General features: G+C 44.5%; 1 protein-coding gene and 1 pseudogene across 1 annotated transcript; one reads left to right on the top strand and one right to left on the bottom strand.

Moving 5' to 3' along the window:
- Positions 1-6,137: 6,137 nt before the first annotated feature.
- Positions 6,138-8,473, top strand: LOC135508874 (NADH dehydrogenase [ubiquinone] 1 subunit C2-like). Its single transcript, XM_064929079.1, has 3 exons — positions 6,138-6,396; positions 7,746-7,889; positions 8,281-8,473. Exons 1-3 carry the CDS (start codon positions 6,261-6,263, stop codon positions 8,328-8,330), a joined length of 330 nt encoding a protein of 109 aa, XP_064785151.1. The 5' UTR covers positions 6,138-6,260; the 3' UTR covers positions 8,331-8,473.
- A 527-nt stretch (positions 8,474-9,000) lies between these two features.
- On the bottom strand, positions 9,001-9,699 carry LOC135508622 (mid1-interacting protein 1A-like; annotated as a pseudogene).
- Between the last annotated feature and the right edge of the window lie 17,933 nt (positions 9,700-27,632).

Raw genomic sequence — 27,632 nt, 5'->3', positions numbered from 1 at the left:
CCCCTTGATCTCCACAGTCTTGATCATGAAGTCAACTCCTATGGTAGCCCCTTGTCCAGGGGGAAAAGGCCCTGGGAAACGGACCGAAAAATTACAGAATTTAAAATAATTGTTTTTCGCAACTCACTGATGAGATTGATGTATGATTACGATACTAACCTGAGTGAAGCGTCGGACCAGGCAGGTTTGTTGTATGATTACGATACTAACCTGAGTGAACCGTCGGACCAGGCAGGTTTGATGTATGATTACGATACTAACCTGAGTGAAGCGTCGGACCAGGCAGGTTTGTTGTATGATTACGATACTAACCTGAGTGAAGCGCCGGACCAGGCAGGTTTGATGTATGATTACGATACTAACCTGAGTGAAGCGTCGGACCAGGCAGGTTTGATGTATGATTACGATACTAACCTGAGTGAAGCGTCGGACCAGGCAGGTTTGATGGGCGATTACGATACTAACCTGAGTGAAGCGTCGGACCAGGCAGGTTTGATGTATGATTACGATACTAACCTGAGTGAAGCGTCGGACCAGGCAGGTTTGATGTATGATTACGATACTAACCTGAGTGAAGCGTCTGACCAGGCAGGTTTGATGTATGATTACGATACTAACCTGAGTGAAGCGTCGGACCAGGCAGGTTTTCCCAACACCAGCATTTCCTATTAGTACAATTTTGAACAGGTAGTCATAATCTTCCATGCTCATCCTAAACTGTTGATGAAAAGAGAGAGAGAGAAAGAAAGAGAAAGAGAGAGAGAGAGGGAGAGAGAAAGGGTGGGGGAGAGTGAGAGAGAGAGAAAGGGTGAGGGGGAGAGGCAAGAGAGAAAGAAAGGGTGGGGATTTGAGAAAGAGAGGAGAAAGAGAGTGAGATTTAGAGTGAGAAAGAGAGAGTGAGAAAGAGAGAGAAAGGGTGTGGGGGAGAGTGAGAGAGAAAGAAAGGGTGGGGGGGGAGGAGGAGAAAGAGAGTGAGAAAGAGAGTGAGAAAGAGAGAGAAAGAGAGAGAGAGAGAGAGGGTGGGGGGAGAGAGTGAGAAAAGAGAGAGAGTGAGAAGAGAGAGAGAGAAAGGGGTGGGGGAGAGTGAGAAAGAAAGAGTGAGTGAGTGAAAGAGAGAAAGAGAAAGGGTGGGAGAGTGAGAGAGAGACAGAGACAGAGAGAGAGTGAGACAGAGAGTGAGACAGAGAGAGAGTGAGACAGAGAGGAGAAAGAGTGAAGAGAAAGGGTGGGGAGAGAGTGAGAAAGAGAGAGAGAAAGAGAGAGAAAGGGTGAGGGGGAGAGAGTGAGAAAGAGAGAGTGAATGAGTGAGTGAAAGAGAGAAAGAGAAAGGGTGGGGGGAGAGTGAGAGAGAGAGAGATAGACAGAGAGAGACAGAGAGGGACAGAGAGACAGAGAGACAGAGAAAGAGAGAGAGAGAAATCAATGGATTGAATAACAGAATATTCTAGGTCATTCTGCAGAGGTAAACAACAACGTGTGGACACCATAATACAAATACTGACCTTGCATATAAATTATTCTTTATAAACCTCCTGTTTGGCTACACTGCCTCTTCCTACCGTTTCCTTGAGCATAGTTTAGATAACGTCACCGATATTTTGCATAGCATAAGTGCACAGCTACAGAATTTAAGTAAAGGTCTATTCCCAAAAGGAGGTGTTGAGTAGTTCTGCATTTCATCAACAGCGACAATAGCTGCTCTTGAAGCTTTTGAGGTTCTACAAGTGAAAGAAAACAACTGTTGACATTTAACCAGCATCTGACAGTAAGTGTTTAGTTCTAAATGCTGCCTTTTATGCATCACATCAAAAGAGCCATTGTGTTTCCCTGAAGCACATTCAGTGTTTTTCCTCTTGAAGGATCCAAGATGTTGCTATGGCAGGGCCTAGTGTGCATGTGTCTTTATGGACTGGTTGCCAGGGGCTAATGGTGTGATGTTGGGAAGACTGCAAGGAGAAGTCCACACACACACAGAGAGACAGAGAGAGAGAGAGAGAGAGACAGAGAGAGAGACAGAGAGAGAGACAGAGAGAGAGAGAGAGAGAGAGAGAGAGAGAGAGAGAGAACAATCCAAGCCAACAACCCCTTTACCTAGCCACTAGTTACTATCAAATTACAGCCTCGGGTAACATATGTATTGGAAATAGTACGCTATACTTTATCCTAATACTGTAATAGCTAGCTATGTTTTAAATATCATACAGTGGTTTCTGCTTTGAAGTCGGCCTATCATGTGGCATGCAAACCTGAAAGGAAAAGAGCAATTACATGATGCAGCTAGATTTAAGTGATGGCCTAGTTACTTTCACGGGTTTCAAATGCAATCTTTCGCTAACGTTATTAGCAAGTTACAGATACCAAACAAAATGTATTGACCGTCCATAACCGAAAGAGCCCTGGCTAAGGCCCCCCCTCCCAATTCACAATTACATGAACAAAACATGTCCTATTACCATTGTTCTAGTCTACCTGTCTATAACATTTATATATTATTAACATTTGATTACAACAAAAAAAAATAACAATCCAATCCGTATCCGGGGGCAAAAACAAAGGCTAGCTGGCTTATTATTTCTCTTAGAATAACAAGACTATAATGTTTTTTCAGGGAGGGTATACATCCGTGGCTAAAGCTGCAGCATATGTTAACTGGCTGGGTGCATTGATTTAGCTACCTAGCAAGCTGGTCAGCAACCTCTCTTGTTAATAACTTATTAACATATCGCTTACCTAAACTGGAGGAAATGCATCTTTTGTAGTTGTTATCTAGTAGCTACAAACTAAGATCTGATCTATAAATATTTAAAAAAGCAAACAAGCTAATTACATAGCATGCGATGGTTTCCCCTCCCAGAAAACAGCTAACGTACGTCAGCTAGCCTTAGCTAGATACCTAGCTAGTTCAGTCGCTAGCAAAGATGCTTAATATGCCAATTGGTTAGCTAAATAATCGTGACATTTTAAAATACTAACTACACTTACCAAAAACGTGGGGATATTCCCCGACTTTCAAAGTATTTCGATATGCATTCAGTCTGCTTAGCAAAATCTGCAACAGGGCTTTTTCACCAACAGTGTTTGTTCCCTCAGCCTCAGCAACAGCAGTAGGGTTTTCAGTAGTTACCACAGCCACAAATTTAAAATGGGTAATATCCTAAAACATGTGCTTCATTTAAGGTTAGGGTTAAGCACAAGGTTATCATGGTGGTAAAGATTAGATTTTTAAAAAATCACAATTTATGAAGCCTTTTTTAAATGTATTTTTTTATATTGCATGAACTGTAGTCTCTTGGCTACTATGGTATGGTATGCACTGTTTATTGCGTATTTGTTTCCTGACCAGACATTGAATTAATACACAAAGTACAGGAGGGATATGATGATGATGATGATGATGATGATGATGATGTCATAGTAAGGTGTCATCAACCAGGGTTACTAAATTATTACAGAATGACCACTGCTGTTCATTGATTATTTATTGCCATTCGTATCATCGATTTATCCTGCTACTGGTCACTATTACTCCCCACACATACCCTCCTACTGCTTATTATCTATCCTGTTGCCGAGTGTATTTACCCCTACCTCTATGTACATATCTACCTCAATGACATTTACATTTTTAGTCATTTAGAAAACACTGTCATCCAGAGAGTGACTTACAGTTGGTGCATTCATCTTAAGACAGCTACAGTAGGTGAGAAGGAGACAGCTACAGTAGGTGAGAAGGAGACAGCTACAGTAGGTGAGAAGGAGACAGCTACAGTAGGTGAGAAGGAGACAGCTACAGTAGGTGAGAAGGAGACAGCTACAGTAGGTGAGAAGGAGACAGCTACAGTAGGTGAGAAGGAGACAGCTACAGTAGGTGAGAAGGAGACAACTACAGTAGGTGAGAAGGAGACAGCTACAGTAGGTGAGAAGGAGACAGCTACAGTAGGTGAGAAGGAGACAGCTACAGTAGGTGAGAAGGAGACAGCTACAGTAGGTGAGAAGGAGACAGCTACAGTAGGTGAGAAGGAGACAGCTACAGTAGGTGAGAAGGAGACAGCTACAGTAGGTGAGAAGGAGACAGCTACAGTAGGTGAGAAGGAGACAGCTACAGTAGGTGAGACAACCACATAGCACAGGCAAAGTAATAACATTTTTACTTAATAAAGTAGCTATCAGCAAGGTCTGAGCTATTAAAGTCAAGTGTAAATGTTAGTTCACGAGGTGGTGGGGGTACTGTGGGATTATTTAAGACACTCCTTGAAGAGGTAGGGGATTCAGATGTTTTCGAAAGATGGGCAAGGACTCTGCCCTCCTACCTTCAGGAGGAGGCTGGTTCCACCATGGAGGTACCAGGACAGAGAAGAGCTTGGACTGGGCTGAGCGAGATCAGTCCCCCCCCCCTCCTCTAAGGGTGCGAGGGCCATGGGAAGGTTGGACAACAGGCGAGTTGCAGTGTTGCAGGGGTTTGATGGCACAGGCGGGGTGCCTAGCCAACAGCAAGCTGCAAGTAGTCCAAATGGGAGATGACAAGCGCCACTTCCTGTATGAGGAAGGGTCGTACTCTACGGATGGTGTAGAGCATGAACCTGCAGGAGCGAGTCACTGCTTTGATGTTTATAGAGGACAACAGGGTGTTGACCAGGGTCACGTCAAGGTTCTTTGCACAACCGGGATGGATATGTGTTGGAGCGGCGCAGGCCTTCCCCGGGAGGAAGAGCAGCTCTGCCTTGTCGAGGTTGGGCTTGAGGTGGTGGGCCAACATCCAAGCTGAGATATCTGCCAGGCACGCAGAGATGTGTGTCGCCACCTGGGTGTCAGAAGGGGAAGGAGAAAAGTACAGAGCATTCAGAAAGTATTCAGACCACTTCACTTTTCCCACATTTTTACTTTTGACAGCCTCTCTCGTCTGCCACCTCCATGCTTCACTGTAGGGATGCTGCCACCACCATGCTTCACCGTAGGGATGGTGCCAGGTTTCCTCAAGACGTGACGCTTGGCATTCAGGCCAATCTTGGTTTCATCGGACCAAGGAATCTTGTTTCTCATGGTCTGAGAGTCCTTTAGGTGCCTTTTGTAAAACTCCAAGCGGGCTGTCAGGTGCCTTTTACTGAGGAGTGGCTTCCGTCTGGCCACTCTACCTTGAAGGCCTGATTGGTGGAGTGCTGCAGAGATGGTTGTCCTTCTGGAAGGTTTTCCCATCTCCACAGAGGAACTCTGGTGCTCTGTCAGAGTGACTACTGGGTTCTTGGTCACCTCCCTGACTAAGGCCCTTCACCCCAGATTGCTCAGTTTGGCCGGGTGGCCAGCTCTAGGAAGAGTCTTGGTGGTGCCAAACTTCTTCCATTTAAGAATGATGGAGTCCACTGTGCATTTGGGGACCTTCAATGCTGCAGACATTTTTAGTACCCTTCCCAGATCTGTGCCTTGACACAATCCTGTCTCCATGCACTACAAACAATTTCTTTGACCTTGTGGCTTGGTTTTTGCTCTGACATGCACTGTCAACTGTGGGACCTTATATAGACAGGTGTATGCCTTTCCAAATCATGTCCAATCAATTGAATTTACCACAAGTGGACTCCAATCAAGTTGTAGAAACATCTCAAGGATGATCAATGGGAATAGGATGCACCTGAGCTTAATTTCGAGTCTCATAGCAAAGGGTCTGAATACTTTTATAAATAAGTTAATTCAGTTTTTTATTGAATCAATTTTAGAATATGGCAGTAACGTAACAAAATGTGGAAATAGGGAAGGGGTCTGAATACTTTCTGAATGCTTTGTATCTACCTCAGTGCTCCAAAAGCATGCTTTTTTATTGCAAAATATTCCCAACCATCAACTAGATCAAGTGTTATTTGTCACATGCACAAGTACAAATGTTTAACTTGCAAGAGCTACCCAACAGTGCAGTCCTGTAAGAAATAGGACAGGAAGCTATATACAGTGTCAGGGCCAATTGAAATGTAGTCAACTTTAGAGAGTTGGGGCAAAATGATTGAATTAATACAAAGTGTTTTTATTTGAGGAAAATAAACCATGCAAATATGGTTGACTATAATACAAGGAATTTTGTGAACTGAAAAAGAGAAGAATCAGATTTTTGGGGCGGAACCAGCTGTTTTGGTTCCTTGACGGAGTGGTTTCACGGTTACACTGAACGGCTAAATAATATGCCCTTGGTTTCCTCTGTGAGGTGAAGTGCCAGCAGGCTAGTCAATAAAGTCAATTTATAATAATTGTTTGGATCAGTGTATTTTTCCGACATGGGGCTCCCAGATGAGGCGAAGGCCCTTCCACCTCCAGGAATAATCAACCGAAACTCGGTCTGGCTCGGTGTTATCGGCTGGTGCTCTGCGATGCTACAGAATGCCCTCAACCGCAGGCCGCCCATGAAATCAGGTAGAGTCGGCTAGCACACTTTAGCACTAGCCGCTCAACAAGATCACCGTAACTAGCTGTAACTAGCTAATTGGATCTCAACCCAGAGCCAAGTCAAACCATTTTAATGTCATAGGCTATATAATAGCTCGTTGTTTTAATTATCAAACAAATGTAACGATTTAACGTTAAGTTAGTTAGCTGGCTACAAACACCATACTGTAACCGGTAGTTAGCTTGACAGCTGGCTACAAACACCACAACACTGCTTGCCAACTTCTATTCTTAACACAAAAAAAATCACTGTCTTCTGTAAATTAATGTTCAAGAAGGTAACGTTACATTATAATACACTGCAGTATGGAACATATATTGTCTAGTCTGCAATAATAACTGGGATCGATTGATCTATGAAATGTGGCCATTTTCAGTTGACAGCATATCAGTCATGTGGTTTGGTATAATTTGTTAAAGGTTCCAACATGAATCTGTTTTTCAAAAACTTCACGTAAATAAGAAGGTTACCAACAAGCAACACATACAAAGTTGTATAGTGGCAGAATAAGAGACCGTGTAGGGAATGGTCTATTTTACAAATGTTTCACTCTCCATGTTTATTCCCGAAAAATGTCCTCATTCTGGTAGCCTATCGACAAAAACATGTAAGAGAAAGCTACATGGTGAGTTGCTACACTGTTCTGCAGCTAGTTAGCTTGGTGAATTGATCATGTTATTTTGTTTGTGTTGTTTGTTGACAACCTTAACCAAGTTTCTGGAACAGATTCCTGTTGGAAAGTTCCACAAATTATACCCACCCTCAGTCATGTCAGGATGTCTTATAGCGTCGATGCAACCATCTACAAATTTAAAATAGGCTTTATAGGTATTTTAATAATATAGAAATAACACTTTACCAGGCTGATCAAGGCTAACACTAGCTACAGATTGTAACACCAGAATGGGATTCCCCCCCCCCCCCCCCCACACACACACATTGATATCTATTATATTGGAAGTTACAGGTCTGCCAATTAAAAAATTTAAAACATCAGGGATTTTTTTTTCAACTAACCAGGTACTGGCAATACTATCTACGTTCTCAATTTGTGGGAACTGCAGACTCATAAAATGACTGTGTACAGTTGCTGGAGGTCCAGATAGAATTTAGAACAATCTCTGTTATTAAAATGTTGTTGTTTTTTTGCGGCATGAATTAATCCAACAATGTGTACGCTGCCTTGTCTATTTCAAATATTCTCTCATTGATCTCGACCGGTGAGTGTCATCATGATATGCGACAGGTGGACCCACCTGTCTCGATCAATGGCCTGTATCGATCAACCCACCTGTATTTGTCATTGTCTTTTCAGGTGTTCACCGGCAAGCTTTGCTGGCATCCATTGGTTGGTTCATTGGTTACCATGTCACCAAACACGAGAACTACACATACGCTAGATTGGACCGAGACATGAACGCATACGTACGACTCCACCCAGAGGACTTTTCAGACAAAGGTAAATGGATTGGACTGATGTCCACATAGAAAGACGCAAATGCCTCTGTGTTCAAGACAAGTCAATCACTAGGCTAGATTCTAGCAACAACACCCCCATAGCTTCATAATGTTCTCATGGACCATCAGAAAAATGACACAGGCCTGTTTCTTCTAGTCACAAACCAGGCTCTAGCTCTGGCTGTGACCCCAAAGAAATACCATCCTGCACCAAATGTTACATCATTGGCACATTTGGATGTTATTGATTTCTTACATTTTATATGGCATTGACATACACAGAGCAATCAACCCAGCTTGTTTCACAAAACTCGGGCAACTAACTGATATTTACATATGTCAGTCATTTTTATTCAATATTTAATCAAGTGTGTGTGTGTTAATCTCCACAGAGAAGAAGACATTTGCTGAGATTGTGGAGCCTTTTCACCCAATTCGCTGAGTGTAGAAGGCTGGCTGAAGGAGAAGAGAGAACACTTTACCATCTGTCTCTGTAGTCCCTGGTTGCTGTTATTGCAATCACCCGTTATATTATGTAAAACCCTAGAGTCTTGTATATAATAAAACAAAATCCTACTCAAATAATGTGTTCTCGTTTACACCGAATATTATTCCTCTCCAATAAAGTGTGGTCTTTATGTTTCAGACAATAGGTCGTATTATCGCCTGTTGTTCGTGGATGGAGAATAGCATTATGTACTTATTCAATGTGACAGTTACCTTGGACGCCCAGGCTTTGATCTCCAAGTCGAGCTGAAAGCTTGTGACAGGTTGCAGGCCTGGGCAATTCCAGGGGGTGGGGGTGGGTCTGATTGGGGGAGGGGGGTCTGATTGGTATGACACTTCCCCATCCCTAGTAAACATGTAGCTGATTTTAAACTAATTGCATCTTTAACTGAAGATGATGAGGACACAATTCTGAGCTGTTTACAATTTACACATAATTAAATGTCAGAATCATTATCTGCTGTGTTAGTCTTGATGAATGCATAATGGGGAAGTAGATCAGCTAACAAACATATCCTGTAGCTGCTCTGTTATTTTTCTTTTACTCCAATCACTAAAGAGTCTTAGACATTTAAGAAGAAAAAAAAACAACAGACATGCAGAAGTCAGTTTTGACAAAAGCACCTTTTATTCAATTTTACACATGACTTGGTGTTATTGACGGTATATGTAAACAGCTTGACAGTTGTAAATCTTAGTTATGTTCAAGCCCCAAAATGTATTGCTTGTTTTGTCAATGGGGTTAACCTGAGTCGTCTAATTCATTATTCTGATTATGTCCATGTACTTGGTTGTGACGCCCTGGGACTTCTTGGTGAGGTTTCCCATGACAGAGAAAAGTCCCCTGAGGTGGAAGTGGAACAAGGCCTCTGGGTCAGCCTCCAGCATGGTCTTATTCTGGGCCAGGTAGGTCTGGTTCTTGGCCTTGCGGTCGTCCAGCGTGACCAGACCACTCTCCACTGTGTTCCTGACAGCCTTCAGCATCAGGTAGTAGTCATACAGGTCTTTAGGGGAGCTTCCGGCTGCAGAGTGACAGTCCTGGAAACAGTCGTCGTCGTCATCGGTGTCGGTGTCTGACTCCACATCTCTGAGGAGGCTGGGGAGGAGGACCGTCTGTTCCATGTTGTGAACTGCAGCGCTGTAGCGCTCAGAGCCAGGAGCAGGCAACCCGGGTTCAGCTTGGTGTTGGTCTCGGCAGACTGCATGGCAGAGGTTCCAGGTGGATGGATGATTCTGGCTGTTGCTGATCAGGTGGTGGGGATGGGGCTGGAAGCCTGAATGCAGTGCAAGGAGCTGAGGGGGAGTACTGGGGCTTTATAGGCTACGATAAGCCTACCTGAGGTGAGGTGGGCCGGGCTGGTCGACTAGTTATGCAATAGCATGGGGTGATCCTTTGAGGGACATTGTGGCTGTAATGTTGAACCATGGCCAATAGGTCGACTGTAGTTATGCAATAGGATGGGTTAATCCTTTGAGGGACATTGTGGCTGTAATGTTGAACCATGGCCAATAGGTCGACTGTAGTTATGCAATAGGATGGGTTAATCCATTGAGGGACATTGTAACTGTAATGTTGAACCATGGCCAATAAGTCGTTGTTTACTTTTCACAAGCGTCGATGCACAAGCTTTTCACAAGCTTTATTTTAGGACTGGACCCCATTTAGTTGTCTGGTCGATGGGCTGTTAGGCGACAGACCTTTTGATTGAGCATTGGCAAAAATATATTTTTAAATGTTATGGTACACAAGACACCTGTATGAGTGGACTAATCCATTGTAGAGGCCTGTCTCAGTGGACTAATCTATTGTAGAGGCCTGTCTGAGTGGACTAGTCCATTGTAGAGGCCTGTCTGAGTGGACTAGTCCATTGTAGAGGCCTGTCTGAGTGGACTAGTCCATTGTAGAGGCCTGTCTCAGTGGACTAGTCCATTGTAGAGGCCTGTCTGAGTGGACTAGTCCATTGTAGAGGCCTGTCTCAGTGGACTAGTCCATTGTAGAGGCCTGTCTGAGTGGACTAGTCCATTGTAGAGGCCTGTCTCAGTGGACTAGTCCATTGTAGAGGCCTGTCTCAGTGGACTAGTCCATTGTAGAGGTCTGTCTCAGTGGACTAGTCCATTGTAGAGGCCTGTCTCAGTGGACTAGTCCATTGTAGAGGCCTGTCTCAGTGGACTAGTCCATTGTAGAGGCCTGTCTCAGTGGACTAATCCATTGTAGAGGCCTGTCAGAGTGGACTAGTCCATTGTAGAGGCCTGTCTGAGTGGACTAGTCCATTGTAGAGGCCTGTCTGAGTGGACTAGTCCATTGTAGAGGCCTGTCTGAGTGGACTAGTCCATTGTAGAGGCCTGTCTGAGTGGACTAGTCCATTGTAGAGGCCCGTCTGAGTGGACTAGTCCATTGTAGAGGCCCGTCTGAGTGGACTAGTCCATTGTAGAGGCCCGTCTGAGTGGACTAGTCCATTGTAGAGGCCTGTCTGAGTGGACTAGTCCATTGTAGAGGCCCGTCTGAGTGGACTAGTCCATTGTAGAGGCCCGTCTGAGTGGACTAGTCCATTGTAGAGGCCTGTCAGAGTGGACTAATCCATAGGCGACATAATATCAGAATCTGCTAAGTCAGCAACAGGGTGAGATGGCTGGCCCAGAACAGGTTTTTGTTCTTCTTCTGGTTAGGCTATATTGATCTCTGGCCCGCTCTTTAGTAATTTGTGAGCCTTAATTTTTAATGGCAGTGCTTAAAGCATCAGACAAGCTCAGTAGCCTACTTATAGTTGATTTTATTCAAACATAGACACACTATGTATGGAAAAGTATACGTTTAAAAATGTAGACCAATTTTGGTTAGGAAAAGATGACTCTTGGTCGACCAATATATTATTATTTTTCTGTCGGAGACAGCCCTACTTTCTTTTCCATGGACAGTGCAACACGTTGACCGTGTTTGATGAAGAAATCTTTTTGCCCATTGCGGCACCGGTTATGTGTGCATAATTTCACCTTTGTATTCCTTCGTTGAGGCTGTGGTTAAAACCATGTGATGTCTCAAATCAGCTCATATGCTCTGGTCGTTATTTTGACTTGAACTTGTAGCTTTAATTTGTCATCCAACAGATATAGATTCCTTTCTTTTTTTGTTTACATAGTTTATGAAAAAAAAAAATTTAAGTGGTGAAAATGTTTAATGTAAACATATAGTCAAATGTATCGTACAACCTCCAAAAGTTAGTTTGATCAGATATGATACCAGTATTGCTTTATTCAACACATTTCATACCGAGACCACCTTTTGTGGTGCTACCATACAGATGTACTCAGTCCTTATCAGGTTAGCTGTCTCAGCACAAAATCCTAAAATTAGAAAAGTGAAGAGTGAGAGAGTAGTACACTACATGACCAAGGACCAGGAAGTACACGACATGGTGCCTCGTCACCATACCTCTATACTTACACTACAAAAGTATGTGGACACCTGCTTGTACAACATCTCATTCCAAAATCATGGGCATTAATATGGAGTTGGTCCACCCCCCTTTTCTGCTGTAACAGCCTCCACTCTTCTGGGAAGGCTTTCCACTAGATGTTGGAACATTGCTGCTATAACAGCCTCCACTCTTATGGGAAGGCTTTCCACTAGATGTTGGAACATTGCTGCTATAACAGCCTCCACTCTTCTGGGAAGGCTTTCCACTAGATGTTGGAACATTGCTGCTGTAACAGCCTCCACTCTTCTGGGAAGGCTTTCCACTAGATGTTGGAACATTGCTGCTATAACAGTCTCCACTCTTCTGGGAAGGCTTTCCACTAGATGTTGGAACATTGCTGCTGTAACAGCCTCCACTCTTCTGGGAAGGCTTTCCACTAGAGGAGGACTAGAGAGAGCTGTGGTGACTGAACATTCCTGCAGGGACTTGCTTCCATTCGCTGCAAGAGCCTTAGTGAGGTCAGACACTGATGTTTGGTCGATTAGGTCTGGCTCTTAGTCAGCATTCCAATTCAATCCAAAGGTATTCATGCTGAAAAAGGAAAGGGCCTGCCCCAAATGGTTTCTACACAACAGGAAGCACAGAATTGCCTAGAATGTATGCTGTAGCATTAAGATTTCCCTTCACTGGAACTGAGGCCTAGCGCAAACCATGAAAAACAGCTCCGGACCGTTATTCCTCCTCCACCAAACTTTACAGTTGGCATTATGCATTGGAGCAGGTAGCGTTCTCCTGGCATGAAACCCATTTCATGAAGCTCCCGACGAACAGTTATTGTGCTGACGTTGCTTCCAGAGGCAGTTTGGAACTCTGCAGTGCTGCAATCGAGGACTGAGGATTTTTACACACTACGCGCTTCATCACTCGGCGGTCCCGTTCTGTGAGCTTGTGTGGTCTACCACTTCGTGGCTGAGCCGTTGTTACTCCTAGATGTTTCCACTTCACAATAACAGCACTTAAAGTTGACCGGGGCAGCTCTTGCAGGGCAGACATTTGACAAACTGACTTGTTGGAAAGGTGGCATCCTATGACGGTGCCACATTAAAAGTCACTGAGCTCTTCAGTACGGGCCATTCTACTGCCAATGTTTGTCTATGGAGATTGCATGACTGTGTGTTCAATCTTATACACCTGTCAGCAACGGGTGTGGCTGAAATAGCAGAATCGACTAATTTGAAGGGGATTCCACTAATACTTTTGGCCACGTAGTTTATGTATTCTAATATAAATATGTATTTTAGGAGGAAAACGTCCATCATACGTTGAGCAAGGAAGTTAACCAACAACAACTGCTCCCAGACACCGATGACGTGGATGCCGATTAAGGCAGCACCTTACACCCCTCTGATTCAGAAGGGTTGGGTTAAGTGCGGAAGACACATTTCAGTTGAATGCATTCAGTTGTGTAACCCCCTTCCTGTTGAAGTGACCATATTACAGCCACACCGGCAGTCACAATTCATGAAGGCTGGTCAAATTCCACTTTACCATTTAGTCACCATAATTAGGCTTCTCCAAGCTCTGATGCTGCTGATGGTCATTAGTAGCCTACCAAACTAGCTAACTGCCTGCTACTCTTCACTCTATTGTCCCTCTAATCACTCTGACATCAATGCAAATGTTATCGATAATCCAATCAAACACTTCATGAGAGCCCATGTTGTGTTTTGTTGTGCAACATTTCTATAGGCTATGCAATTGCGTGAGAAAACAGAGTGATGGCCTCTAATAAAAAGAGGAGAATCCCTTCCACTTTCTATGGGCTAGGCCTACTATATATATTTCTCAACTTTCCTAATATTAAGCACATTTCTTATTTTACAACAGGAGTATAGCCTACCTGGCCTACATGAAAATGAACCATGGGAAAGCGTCATCCATTTGGGGCGGCAGGTAGCCTAGTGGTTAGAGTGTAGAGGCGGCAGGGTAGCCTAGTGGTTAGAGTGTAGAGGCGGCAGGGTAGCCTAGTGGTTAGAGTGTAGAGGTGGCAGGGTAGCCTAGTGGTTAGAGTGTAGAGGTGGCGGGGTAGCCTAGTGGTTAGAGTGTAGAGGTGGCAGGGTAGCCTAGTGGTTAGAGTGTAGAGACGGTAGGTAGCCTAGTGGTTAGAGCTTTGGACTAGTTGCAAGTTCAAATCCCCAAGCTGACAAGGTAAAAAAGCTGTCGTTCTGCACTTGAACAAGGCAGCTTTGAATAAAGCCAGAGTGTCTATGTATGCGGATGACTCAACACTATACATGTCAGCTACTACAGCGACTGAAATCACTGCAACACTCAACAAAGAGCTAGTTAGTTTCAGAATGGGTGGCAAGGAATAAGTTAGTCCTAAATATGTCCAAAACTGAAAGCGTTGTATTTGGGACAAAACATTCACCTTATATCTTGCACTGAATAATGTGGATGTTGAGGTGACTAAACTGATTGTAAACTGTCATGGTCAAACATATTGATACAGCAGTAACTAAGATGGGGAGAAGTCTGTCCATAATAAAGCTTCTTAACAACACTATCAACAAGGCAGGTCCTACAGGCCCTAGTTTCTTAACAACACTATCAACAAGGCAGATGGTCCTACAGGCCCTAGTTTCTACTTTCTTAACAACACTATCAACAAGGCAGATGGTCCTACAGGCCCTAGTTTCTACCTTCTTAACAACACTATCAACAAGGCAGGTCCTACAGGTCCTAGTTTCTACCTTCTTAACAACACTATCAACAAGGCAGGTCCTACAGGCCCTAGTTTCTACCTTCTTAACAACACTATCAACAAGGCAGGTCCAACAGGCCCTAGTTTTGCCGCACCTTGACTACTGTTCAGTCGTGTGGTCAGGTGCCACAAAGAGGGACGTAGGAAAATTGCAATTGGCTCAGAACAGGGCAGCACGGCTCAGAACAGGGCAGCATGGCTGGCCCTTAAATACACTGCTCAAAAAATAAAGGGAACACTAAAATAACACATCCTAGATCTGAATGAATGAAATATTATTATTAAATACTTTTTCTTTACATAGTTGAATGTGCTGACAACAAAATCACACAAAAATTATCAATGGAAATCCAATTTATCAACCCATGGAGGTCTGGATTTGGAGTCACACTCAAAATTAAAGTGGAATACCACACTACAGGCTGATCCAACTTTGATGTAATATCCTTAAAACAAGTCAAAATGAGGCTCAGTAGTGTGTGTGGCCTCCACGGGCCTGTATGACCTCCCGACAACGCCTGGGCATGCTCCTGATGAGATGGCAGATGGTCTCCTGAGGGATCTCCTCCCAGACCTGAGCTAAAGCATCCGCCAACTCCTGGACAGTCTGTGGTGCAACGTGGCGTTGGTGGATGGAGCGAGACATGATGTCCCAGATGTGCTCAATTGAATTCAGGTCGGGGAAACGGGCGGGCCAGTCCATAGCATCAATGCCTTCCTCTTGCAGGAACTGCTGACACACTCCAGCCACATGAGGTCTAGCATTGTCTTGCATTAGGAGGAACTCGGTGCCAACCGCACCAGCATATGGTCTCACAAGGGGTCTGAGGATCTCATCTCGGGACCTAATGGCAGTCAGGTTACCTCTGGCGAGCACATGGAGGGCTATGCAGCCCCCAAAGAAATGCCACCCCACACCATGACTGACCCACCGCCAAACCGGTCATGCTGGAGGATGTTGCAGGCAGCAGAACGTTCTCCACTGCGTCTCCAGACGTCTGTCACATGTGCTCAGTGTGAACCTGCTTTCATCTGTGAAGAGCACAGGGCACCAGTGGCGAATTTGACAATCTTGGTGTTCTCTGGCAAATGAAAAACGTCCTGCACGGTGTTGGGCTGTAAGCACAACCCCCACCTGTGGACGTCGGGCCCTCATACCACCCTCATTGAGTCTGTTTCTGACCGTTTGAGCAGACACATGCACATCTGTGGCCTGCTGGAGGTAATTTTGCAGGAGTCTGGCAGTGCTCCTCCTGCTCCTCCTTGCACAAAGGCGGAGGTAGCGGTCCTGCTGCTGGGTTGTTGCCCTCCTACAGCCTCCTCCTGATGTACTGGCCTAACTCCTGGTAGCGCCTCCATGCTCCGGACACTACGCTGACAGTCACAGCAAACCTTCTTGCCACAGCTCGCATTGATGTGCCATCCTGGATGAGCTGCACTACCTGAGCCACTTGTGTGGGTTGTAGACTCCGTCTCATGCTACCACTAGAGTGAAAGCACCGCCAGCCTTCAAAAGTGACCAAAACATCAGCCAGGAAGCATAGGAACTGAGAAATGGTCTGTGGTCCCCACCTGCAGAACCACTCCTTTATTGGGGGTGTCTTGCTAAATGCCTATAATTTCCACCTGTTGTCTATTCCATTTGCACAACAGCATGTGACATTTATTGTCAATCAGTGTTGCTTCCGAAGTGGACAGTTTGATTTCACAGAAGTGTGATTGACTTGGAGTTACATTGTGTTGTTTAAGTGTTCCCTTTATTTTTTGAGCAGTGTATATACAGAGAGCTAACATTAATAATATGCATGTAAATCTCTCCTGGTTCAAAGTGGAGGAGAGATTGACTTCATTACTACTTTTATTTTGAAATGATTATATATTTTTCTATTGAATATTTGAAACATACAATATACTTGCAGTGAAGCCATTCAATAAGCCATTCAATCATCCAACAGACTCCCATTCAGAGCGACACACAGAAGCATTCAGGGTCAATGCCCTGCTCAAGGACATGTTGACAGATCTACCACCAGGCCAAAAAACGTGAACCCGAACCATCCAAGATCTCCCCACAGTTCTCCAATAGCTGTCCCTCAACCATTCAAGACTCCTCCCACAGTCTAAAAGCATAGGAAGAAAAATACAATGAATTCCATTCCCCTCCCCCAAGAACACCCCAAATACACCAACAACCAAGAAAATAAACTAAAGAGAAAAAAAGGAAAAGACAGAAGAAAACAGCAAAAAAAATGAAAAAATAAAACAAAGTAATACATTTAAAACAAAGGACAGAGACTGGAAGGAGACTGGACAGAGACTGGACGGAGACTGGACGGAGACTGGACGGAGACTGGACGGAGACTGGAAGGAGACTGGAAGGAGACTGGACGGAGACTGGACGGAGACTGGACGGAGACTGGAAGGAAACTGGAGGAAGACTGGACGGAGACTGGACGGAGACTGGAAGGAGACTGGACGGAGACTGGAAGGAGACTGGAAAGAGACTGGAAGGAGACTGGACGGAGACTGGAAGGAGACTGGACGGAGACTTGACGGAGACTGGACGGAGACTGGAAGGAGACTGGACGGAGACTGGAAGGAGACTGGAAAGAGACTGGAAGGAGACTGGAAAGAGACTGGAAGGAGACTGGAAAGAGACTGGAAGGAGACTGGAAAGAGACTGGAAGGAGACTGGACGGAGACTGGAAGGAGACTGGACGGAGACTGGACAGAGACTGGAAGTAGACTGGACAGAGACTGGAAGTAGACTGGAAGGAGACTGGAAGGAGACTGGACGGAGACTGGAAGGAGACTGGAAAGAGACTGGAAAGAGACTGGACGGAGACTGGAAGGAGACTGGACGGAGACTGGAAGTAGACTGGACAGAGACTGGAAGTAGACTGGAAGGAGACTGGACGGAGACTGGAAGGAGACTGGAAAGAGACTGGAAGGAGACTGGACGGAGACTGGAAGGAGACTGGAAAGAGACTGGAAGGAGACTGGACGGAGACTGGAAGGAGACTGGAAGGAGACTGGACGGAGACTGGACGGAGACTGGAAGGAGACTGGACAGAGACTGGAAGGAGACTGGAAAGAGACTGGAAGGAGACTGGAAAGAGACTTGAAGGAGACTGGACGGAGACTGGAAGGAGACTGGAAAGAGACTGGAAGGAGACTGGACGGAGACTGGAAGGAGACTGGACGGAGACTGGACAGAGACTGGAAGTAGACTGGACAGAGACTGGAAGTAGACTGGACAGAGACTGGAAGTAGACTGGAAGGAGACTGGAAGGAGACTGGACGGGAAGGAGACTGGAAGGAGACTGGACGGAGACTGGAAGGAGACTGGACGGAGACTGGACGGAGACTGGACGGAGACTGGAAGGAGACTGGAAGGAGACTGGACGGAGACTGGAAGGAGACTGGAAGGAGACTGGAAGGAGACTGGACGGAGACTGGAAGGAGACTGGAAGGAGACTGGACGGAGACTGGACGGAGACTGGACGGAGACTGGTAGGAGACTGGAAGGAGACTGGACGGAGACTGGAAGGAGACTGGAAGGAGACTGGACGGAGACTGGACGGAGACTGGACGGAGACTGGACGGAGACTGGAAGGAGACTGGAAGGAGACTGGACGGAGAATGGACGGAGACTGGACGGAGACTGGACGGAGACTCCAACCTATGTGCATGTAAACTTCCGAAACTTTCTCCATTGATGTTGTTTTTAAGTTTTCGCTGACTTTTCTTCAAAACAAAGGACATCAAGGACAACTAAAATAATAACAGCAATCCCAACTGTATATGTTTGTGTGCATGTCTGGCTCCATTACATGTATGTGTGTGTTCTTGTATGTGTTTATTTGAATGAGAGTGTGTATATGCATGTGTACAAACACCTGTATGGCATCAGCCTCAGGCAAACCGACATTAGTTGTAAAAAACACATATCTTTCAACTATGCTGTGATGTTTAATGTACAATTTCAATCTATCGAATCGAATCCCCAGATTGCATGTTGAAGATAAATACTTTTACTAAGAGTATTAGTATATTAGGGGCGGCAGGGTAGCCTAGTGGTTAGAGCCTTGGACTAGTAACCGGGTTGCAAGTTCAAATCGCCGAGCTGGCAAAGTACAAATCTGTCGTTCTGCCCCTGAACAGGCAGTTAACCCACTGTTCCCAGGCCGTCATTGAAAATAAGAATTTGTTCTTAACTGACTTGCCTGGTTAAATAAAAAAATAGTAATTGACTGAGACGGTCTCTCCAGATCTCCTAACAGTACTATTTCTAGGGTCAATTTTAGATCAATGTTCTGCATTTTCAGCCATTCCTGAACCTGAGGCCAGAAACAGGCTCCCTGAGGGCAATACCTAAATAAATGGTCTATTGATTTTTTTTTCTCACTTTTATTTAACCAGGTAGGCTTGTTGAGAACAAGTTCTCATTTACAATTGCGACCTGGCCAAGATAAAGCAAAGCAGTTTGACACATACAACGACACAGAGTTACACATAGAATAAAACAAACATACTGTCAATAATACAGTATAAACAAGTCTATATACGATGTGAGCAAATGAGGTGAGATAAGGGAGGTAAAGGCAAAAAAAAGGCCATGGTGGCAAAGTATATACAATATAGCAAGTAAAACACTGGAATGGTAGATTTGCAATGGAAGAATGTGCAAAGTAGAAATAAAAATAATGAGGTGCAAAGGAGCTAAATAAATAAATAAATACAGTAGGGAAAGAGGTAGTTGTTTGGGCTAAATTATAGGTGAGCTATGTACAGGTGCAGTAATCTGTGAGCTGCTCTGACAGTTGGTGCTTAAAGCTAGTGAGGGAGATAAGTGTTTCCAGTTTCAGAGATTTGTGTGGTTTGTTCCAGTCATTAGCAGCAGAGAACTGGAAGGAGAGGTGGCCAAAGGAAGAATTGGCTTTGGGGGTGACCAGAGAGTTATACCTGCTGGAGCGCGTGCTACAGGTGGGTGATGCTAGATTTTTAATATGAGTCTGGAAGGAGAGTTTACAGTCTAACCAGACACCTAGGTATTTGTAGTTGTCCACATATTCTAGGTTGGAACCGTCCAGAGTAGTGATGCTAGTCGGGCGGGAGGGTGCGGGCAGCGAACGGTTGAAGAGCATTTGGTTGTACTAGCGTTTAAGGAGTTCAGGAAGGAGGAAGGAGTTCAGACATAATATTTGTTATATCTTTCCAGGGGGATGAAATTGAAATTGTAGCCAGCTCTGCAATGCTTGTTTGAAGAAGAGAGATACTTTGAAAAAAAAAATATTATTTTCAATTAATCGAAAATGAGACATGGCAATCTGCACAAAGGCAACAAAAAAAAAGGTCACTTTTAAACAATGGATGAGCTTTTCTTATTAATCTACTTGAGAACCATTCAGGGTCCAAATAAAACTTTTGAATGAGTGACGCTTTTAGAGAGAAGTTTAGTGTTTTTATATTGATTCATCTTAACCCACCCAATTCACATTTATTATATAGACAGGCACGTTTTATTTTGTCTGGTTTAGCGTCCCAGATAAATCACAGTATTTTTTCCCTCCGATGATCGGAAAAGCAAATCATCAGGAGTAGGCAGCGCTATGCATTTCACTAGTATTTTTGCATCACAACATTGAAGTGTAAGGGACCTCCAGTTATTTAGATAGACTGGGTTTTTATATTCGCCATCTGGGTCTTGTTTTAATAATAGAGAAATCAGACCTTCTTGCTGAGTACCTGACAGACTACCATTTCTATAGGAGTAGTTAAAACAAGCTAACAATGGAGCTTTAAGTGTATGTAAAAAATGCTTGATATACCTCTACCGGTATCCCATCAAGCCCTGGGGTTTTTCCAGACTGAAAGGATTTAATAGCCTCAAAACGTTCTTCCTCTGTAACTTGGCCTTCGCACTGATCTTTCTGTACATTGGTTAATTTTCCATTTTTTATATTAATTGTAAAGAATTCCTTACCGTGATCTTCATTCAGTGGGAGAGGATGAGACGGAAAAGAGAACATCTGCCTAAAATAATTAGCTTCCTCTTTTAAAATATAATTCGGAGAATCATAGATGACTCAGTAATGAGTTTCTACAAATTCCTTTTGTCAGTGTTCCTGTATCGGAGATTCAGTAACTCTTGTGCTTCTTTTTGTTTTTCCTCCAACTTATTTTGTATCTCTGTAGTTTTTATGTTTTTATTGCTCTCTACCTGTACTATTAGTTCACGGATTTCCCTTGTTAGCCTCGTCTCTTTAGCCAGAAACTGCTTTTTTATTATTGATGAATATTGAATTGAATTTGATTTTATTTGACCTTTATGACCCCTGAAGGTACATTTTAAAAGTATCCCAAACAATAAGGGGATTTGCTGATCCTATGTTATACTGGAAAAATGACGTTGTAAATTATTTTGTCTTAGTTAAAAATGAGTTGTCCTTCAGTAAATTTTGATTAAATTTCCAATATCCCCGTACACGTGGAAAATCTATAAGAGTTATGTGAAGGCCAATTAGATGATGATCCAATCGCATTCTGTCTCCTATTAACTTTTTAAATCTTTAATGCAAGAGAGAAAGAGTCAAGAATGTAGTCAAGACGACTAGCTTGATTAAGTCTCCTCCAAGTATATCTCACTAGGTCAGGGTTTTGTAGTCTCCAAATATCCACTATTTCTAATGTGTCCATAATATTTGTGATTTCCTGAAGGGCACGGTGATGATAGTTTGTAGAGCGATTACCTTTACGGTCCATTGAGGTACTTAACACTGTGTTACGGTCTCCATAATGATTTGATCATTTGTCGCCTGTAAGTTCAATAAATTGGTATATATATTTGAAGAAGTGTGGATCATCCTAATGGGGACCATGTAGATTAATAAATCTCTTTTTCGTCCACTTTCATCTTCAAAAGGATCCACCTTCCTTGCGAATCATTTCTGACTATTTGCATTCAGATCGAAATTTTTTGTTAATCAATATCATCACACTTCATCACTACTTGTTCTTGTAAGGGGTGTTGACGAGCTGAATGCACCGAGCTGTCTGTCTAAACTACTGGCACACAGCTCAGACACCCATACGTACCTCACAAGACATGCCACCAGAGGTCACAATCCCACAAGTCCAGAACAGACTATGGGAGACTCACAGTACTACATAGAGCCATGACTACATGGAACTCTATTCCACAGTACTACATAGAGCCATGACTACATGGAACTCTATTCCACAGTACTACATAGAGCCATGACTACATGGAACTCTATTCCACAGTACTACATAGAGCCATGACTACATGGAACTCTATTCCACAGTACTACATAGAGCCATGACTACATGGAACTCTATTCCACAGTACTACATAGAGCCATGACTACATGGAACTCTATTCCACAGTACCACATAGAGCCATGACTACATGGAACTCTATTCCACAGTACTACATAGAGCCATGACTACATGGAACTCTATTCCACAGTACTACATAGCCATGACTACATGGAACTCTATTCCACAGTACTACATAGAGCCATGACTACATGGAACTCTATTCCACAGTACTACATAGAGCCATGACTACATGGAACTCTATTCCACAGTACTACATAGAGCCATGACTACATGGAACTCTATTCCACAGTACTACATAGAGCCATGACTACATGGAACTCTTTTCCACAGTACCACATAGAGCCATGACTACATGGAACTCTATTCCACAGTACTACATAGAGCCATGACTACATGGAACTCTATTCCACAGTACTACATAGAGACATGACTACATGGAACTCTATTCCACAGTACTACATAGAGCCATGACTATATGGAACTCTATTCCACAGTACTACATAGAGCCATGACTACATGGAACTCTATTCCACAGTACTACATAGAGCCATGACTACATGGAACTCTATTCCACAGTACTACATAGAGCCATGACTACATGGAACTCTATTCCACAGTACTACATAGAGCCATGACTACATGGAACTCTATTCCACAGTACTACATAGAGCCATGACTACATGGAACTCTATTCCACAGTACCACATAGAGCCATGACTACATGGAACTCTATTCCACAGTACTACATAGAGCCATGACTACATGGAACTCTATTCAACAGTACTACATAGAGCCATGACTACATGGAACTCTATTCCACAGTACTACATAGAGCCAAGACTACATGGAACTCTATTCCACAGTACTACATAGAGCCATGACGACATGGAACTCTATTCCACAGTACTACATAGAGCCATGACTACATGGAACTCTATTCCACAGTACTACATAGAGCCATGACTACATGGAACTCTATTCCACAGTACTACATAGAGACATGACTACATGGAACTCTATTCCACAGTACTACATAGAGCCATGACTACATGGAACTCTATTCCACATCAGGTAACTGATGCAGCAGTAGAATCAGATTTAAAAACAGGTAAAAATACACCTTATGGAACAACGAGGACTGTGAAGAGACACACACATAGACAGAGACAGAGACAGAGACAGAGACACACACACACACACACACACACACACACACACACACACACACACACACACACACACACACACACACACACACACACACACACACACACACACACACACACACACACACACACACACACACACACACACACACACACACACACAATCACTAGCACTCACACTCTACACACGCATACATCGTAATATTATTGTATGGTGGTATTATACATGTTGTATATTAGATATGTAGTGGTGTACTAATGTTATATGATGTACTGTTTTATCTTGTGTTTTATATGTCATGTAATTGCCTTAATGTGTTTGGACCCCAGGAAGAGTAGTTGCTGAGGATCCCTAATGAATTCTGCCGTGTGCACATCGCTGCACTGATAATGTGAAGAAATAGCCTAATAGTTTATCAACATTTTTCAGCTAAACATTCTGCTGATCAGCCACATTGTGTAGTTATTTATATATATTTTAAATTTTTAATAGTTGTGTTAATTTGGGATCTATCGCATCCACAGGAGGTTGGTGGCACCTTAATTGGGAGGACGGGCTGGTAGTAATGGCAGGAGTGGAATAGGTGGAATGGTATCCAGTACACATGGTTTCTATGTTTGATGCCATTCCATTTGCTCCGTTCCAGCCGTTTTGAGCCGTTCTCCAATCAGCAGCCTTCACTGATCGCATCCCACATTTGTCCCAGACTATGTTTGGAATATCTTATTTATAGCACAGAATAGGTCAACTTTTGTACTATGGGGGATAGTAGATTTACATAGACTAGTGCTTTGGTGTTCGCTAGGCCTACTCATCTTGTTGGCTGACGAAAAGTAAAATGTGGACAGTCCTTCCAATATCTTCAATATGCACCTCTGAATTGGGTAAGGACGTACGTAGTAGAGTCCCCGATGTGTCTGTCTACACTTGTAGCCTGTGAGAAAGACCAGATCATGTGAACCATGTGAGTGAGAGGTGCTTTGGAGCAGGCAGCACTCAGCGAGAAGGGCCCAACGCAGCGCTCGGCGAGAAGGGCCCAACGCAGCACTCGGGGAGAAGGGCCCAACGCAGCGCTCGGGGAGAAGGGCCCAACGCAGCGCTCGGGGAGAAGGGCCCAACGCAGCGCTCGGGGAGAAGGGCCCAACGCAGCGCTCGGGGAGAAGGGCCCAATGCAGCGCCTGGGGAGAAGGGCCCAACGCAGCGCTCGGGGAGAAGGGCCCAACGCAGCGCTCGGGGAGAAGGGCCCAACGCAGCGCCTGGGGAGAAGGGCCCAACGCAGCGCTCGGGGAGAAGGGCCCAACGCAGGCCTCGGGGCATTACGGCCGCAGAAAGGTGATGCCGCTGAGAAATTGGAGGCATTAGCAAGTGCTTGTCAAATTGTGAATGAGAGACTGATGAAGTGTGTACAGCCTGCGCAAAAAAAAGGATTGTAGCAAGTGCAGGGGATATCTTTCAGTATAAGCAAGCATCCAAATGTATGATTCTGGAAGTTTGTTAGCAATAGAAATCATTAAAGTCAGGGGCGTTTTAAGACGATATCAAAACGATATATGGCTAGACGTTTGGATGCCTGCAGTATCATGTTGAAGAAATTAGTTAAAACTGTTGAACCACTTCCTTTATTTATTCAACAGGAAATCGGTATGTTTATTCAGAATGACTGTATTGATCAAATTGTTAAGGCAACCCCAAAAAAACTAAATTCAACAAAAACAAAATTTCAAAATGTATTCGGGATCAGTGTCCCCTTCCACGGGACGGTTGAGCTAACGTAGGCTAATGCGAGGTTGTAAGTCTCAAAAAAATCCCAGGACATAGACATATCTGATATTGTCAGAAAGCTTAAATTCTTGTTAATCTAACTGCACTGTCCAATTTACAGTAGCTATTACAGTGAAAGGAGAGGAGAGTGCATCATTTTGAACATAAAAAGTTATTAACAAACAAATTAGGCATATTTGGGCAGTCTCGATACAACATTTTGAACAGAAATATAATGGCTCATTGAATCAGTTTAAAACTTTGCACATACATTGCTGTCATCTAGTGGCCAAAATGCATATTGCACCTGTGCTGAAATATACATTATAGAATTTCTCTTGCATTTCAATGATGATGGTACAAAAACAACACAAAGGAAGGGTTGGGTTTTCAAAACCCCAAAAGTAGTCTAATGTTGAGATCAGTCCCAACCCAAGGGACACGTGTGCATTTCGAATGTAGGGTCACTTTCAACATCCAGTCTAAAACACACTATGAAACATCTTCAGTGACTCAGAAACCTGGACGTTTTTACTTTGTGAAAATATATTTTTGCTCAAACATTTGCTTATGATTATAAATATCTATAACGTTCCATAATTGTTTTGAAAAACAACAAATCCATTCCATTTATTTAGAATAAGAGGATATACAATACATCTATTCAGTTTCTTTAAATATTTTAGCCAGAATAGAAATAGGAATGCATAGAATCCTAGTCACCAGCCAGAGAACGCCCCTAAAGTTCAATACCCGTCTGTTTATGGTATAAGGGCTTGCTTCTGACAACAGCACGTATACATCCTCTCTTAAAAGACCTCTAAGAACTATATATCAGTTGGTGACAAAGTGTGTTTTAAGACCGTTACATAGGAGGATTAGAGAGAGCTGTGGTGACTGTGAGAGCAAGACGAAGACTAGCGAGAGGTGTGGTGACTGTTAGAGGATGAGCAGGAGGAGGGCTAGAGAGAGCTGTGGTGACTGATAGAGGATGAGCAGGAGGAGGAGGACTAGAGAGAGCTGTGGTGACTGAGAGAGGAGGATCAGGAGGAGGACTAGAGAGAACTGTAGTGACTGTTGGAGGAGGATTAGAGAGAGCTGTGTTGACTGAGATAAGGAGGACTGGAGAGAGCTGTGGTGACTGTGAGAGCAGGAGGAAGACTAGAGAGAGCTGTGGTGACTATGAGATGAGGAGAAGGACTAGAGAGAGAGCTGTGGTGACTATGAGATGAGGAGAAGGACTAGAGAGAGAGCTGTTGTGACTGTGAGAGCAGGAGGAGGACTAGAGAGAGCTGTGGTGACTATGAGATGAGGAGAAGGACTAGAGAGAGCAGTGGTGACTGAGAGAGCAGGAGGAGGACTAGAGAGAGCTGTGGTGACTATGAGATGAGGAGAAGGACTAGAGAGAGCAGTGGTGACTGAGAGAGCAGGAGGAGGACTAGAGAGAGCTGTGGTGACTGTGAGAGCAGGAGGAGGACTAGAGAGAGCTGTGGTGACTGTGAGAGCAGGAGGACTAGAGAGAGCTGTGGTGACTGTGAGAGCAGGAGGAGGACTAGAGAGAGCAGTGGTGACTGAGAGAGCAGGAGGAGGACTAGAGAGAGCTGTGGTGACTGTGAGAGCAGGAGGAGGACTAGAGAGAGCTGTGGGGACTGTGAGAGCAGGAGGAGGACTAGAGAGAGCTGTGGGGACTGTGAGAGCAGGAGGAGGACTAGAGAGAGCTGTGGGGACTGTGAGAGCAGGAGGAGGACTAGAGAGAGCTGTGGTGACTGTGAGAGCAGGAGGAGGACTAGAGAGAGCTGTGGTGACTGAGATGAGGAGGACTAGAGAGAGCTGTGGTGACTGTGAGAGCAGGAGGAGGACTAGAGAGAGCCGTGGTGACTGAGATGAGGAGGACTAGAGAGAGCTGTGGTGACTGTGAGAGCAGGAGGAGGACTAGAGAGAGCAGTGGTGACAGTGCAGGAGGAGGACTAGAGAGAGCTGTGGTGACTGTGAGAGCAGGAGGAGGACTAGAGAGAGCTGTGGTGACTGAGATGAGGAGGACTAGAGAGAGCTGTGGTGACTGTGAGAGCAGGAGGAGGACTAGAGAGAGCTGTGGTGACTATGAGAGCAGGAGGAGGACTAGAGATAGCTGTGGTGACTGTGAGAGCAAGAGGAGGACTAGAGAGAGCTGTGGTGACTGAGATGAGGAGGACTAGAGAGAGCTGTGGTGACTGTGAGAGCAGGAGGAGGACTAGAGAGAGCTGTGGTGACTGAGAGCAGGAGGACTAGAGAGAGCTGTGGTGACAGTGCAGGAGGAGGACTAGAGAGAGCTGTGGTGACTGTGAGAGCAGGAGGAGGACTAGAGAGAGCTGTGGTGACTGTGAGAGGAGGAGTAATAGATAGAGCTGTGGTGACTATGAGAGCAGGAGGATGACTAGAGAGAGCTGTGGTGACTGAGATGAGGAGGACTAGAGAGAGCTGTGGTGACAGTGCAGGAGGAGGACTAGAGAGAGCTGTGGTGACAGTGCAGGAGGAGGACTAGAGAGAGCTGTGGTGACTATGAGAGCAGGAGGAGGACTAGAGAGAGCTGTGGTGACTGTGAGAGCAGGAGGAGGACTAGAGAGAGCCGTGGTGACTGAGATGAGGAGGACTAGAGAGAGCTGTGGTGACTGTGAGAGCAGGAGGAGGACTAGAGAGAGCAGTGGTGACAGTGCAGGAGGAGGACTAGAGAGAGCTGTGGTGACTATGAGAGCAGGAGGAGGACTAGAGAGAGCTGTGGTGACTG

This window comes from Oncorhynchus masou, chromosome 22 (assembly GCF_036934945.1).
Source record: "Oncorhynchus masou masou isolate Uvic2021 chromosome 22, UVic_Omas_1.1, whole genome shotgun sequence".
Taxonomy (NCBI): Eukaryota; Metazoa; Chordata; class Actinopteri; order Salmoniformes; family Salmonidae; genus Oncorhynchus; species Oncorhynchus masou.
This window is presented reverse-complemented; position numbering and strand designations above follow the sequence as displayed.

Coding starts and splice junctions, on each gene's coding strand:
- LOC135508874 (XM_064929079.1), top strand. CDS start 6,261: ATGGGGCTCCCAGATGAGGCGAAGGCCCTTCCACCTCCAGGAATAATC. Junction 6,397..7,745: donor CAGGCCGCCCATGAAATCAG/GTAGAGTCGGCT, acceptor TTGTCTTTTCAG/GTGTTCACCGGCAAGCTTTG. Junction 7,890..8,280: donor AGAGGACTTTTCAGACAAAG/GTAAATGGATTG, acceptor TAATCTCCACAG/AGAAGAAGACATTTGCTGAG.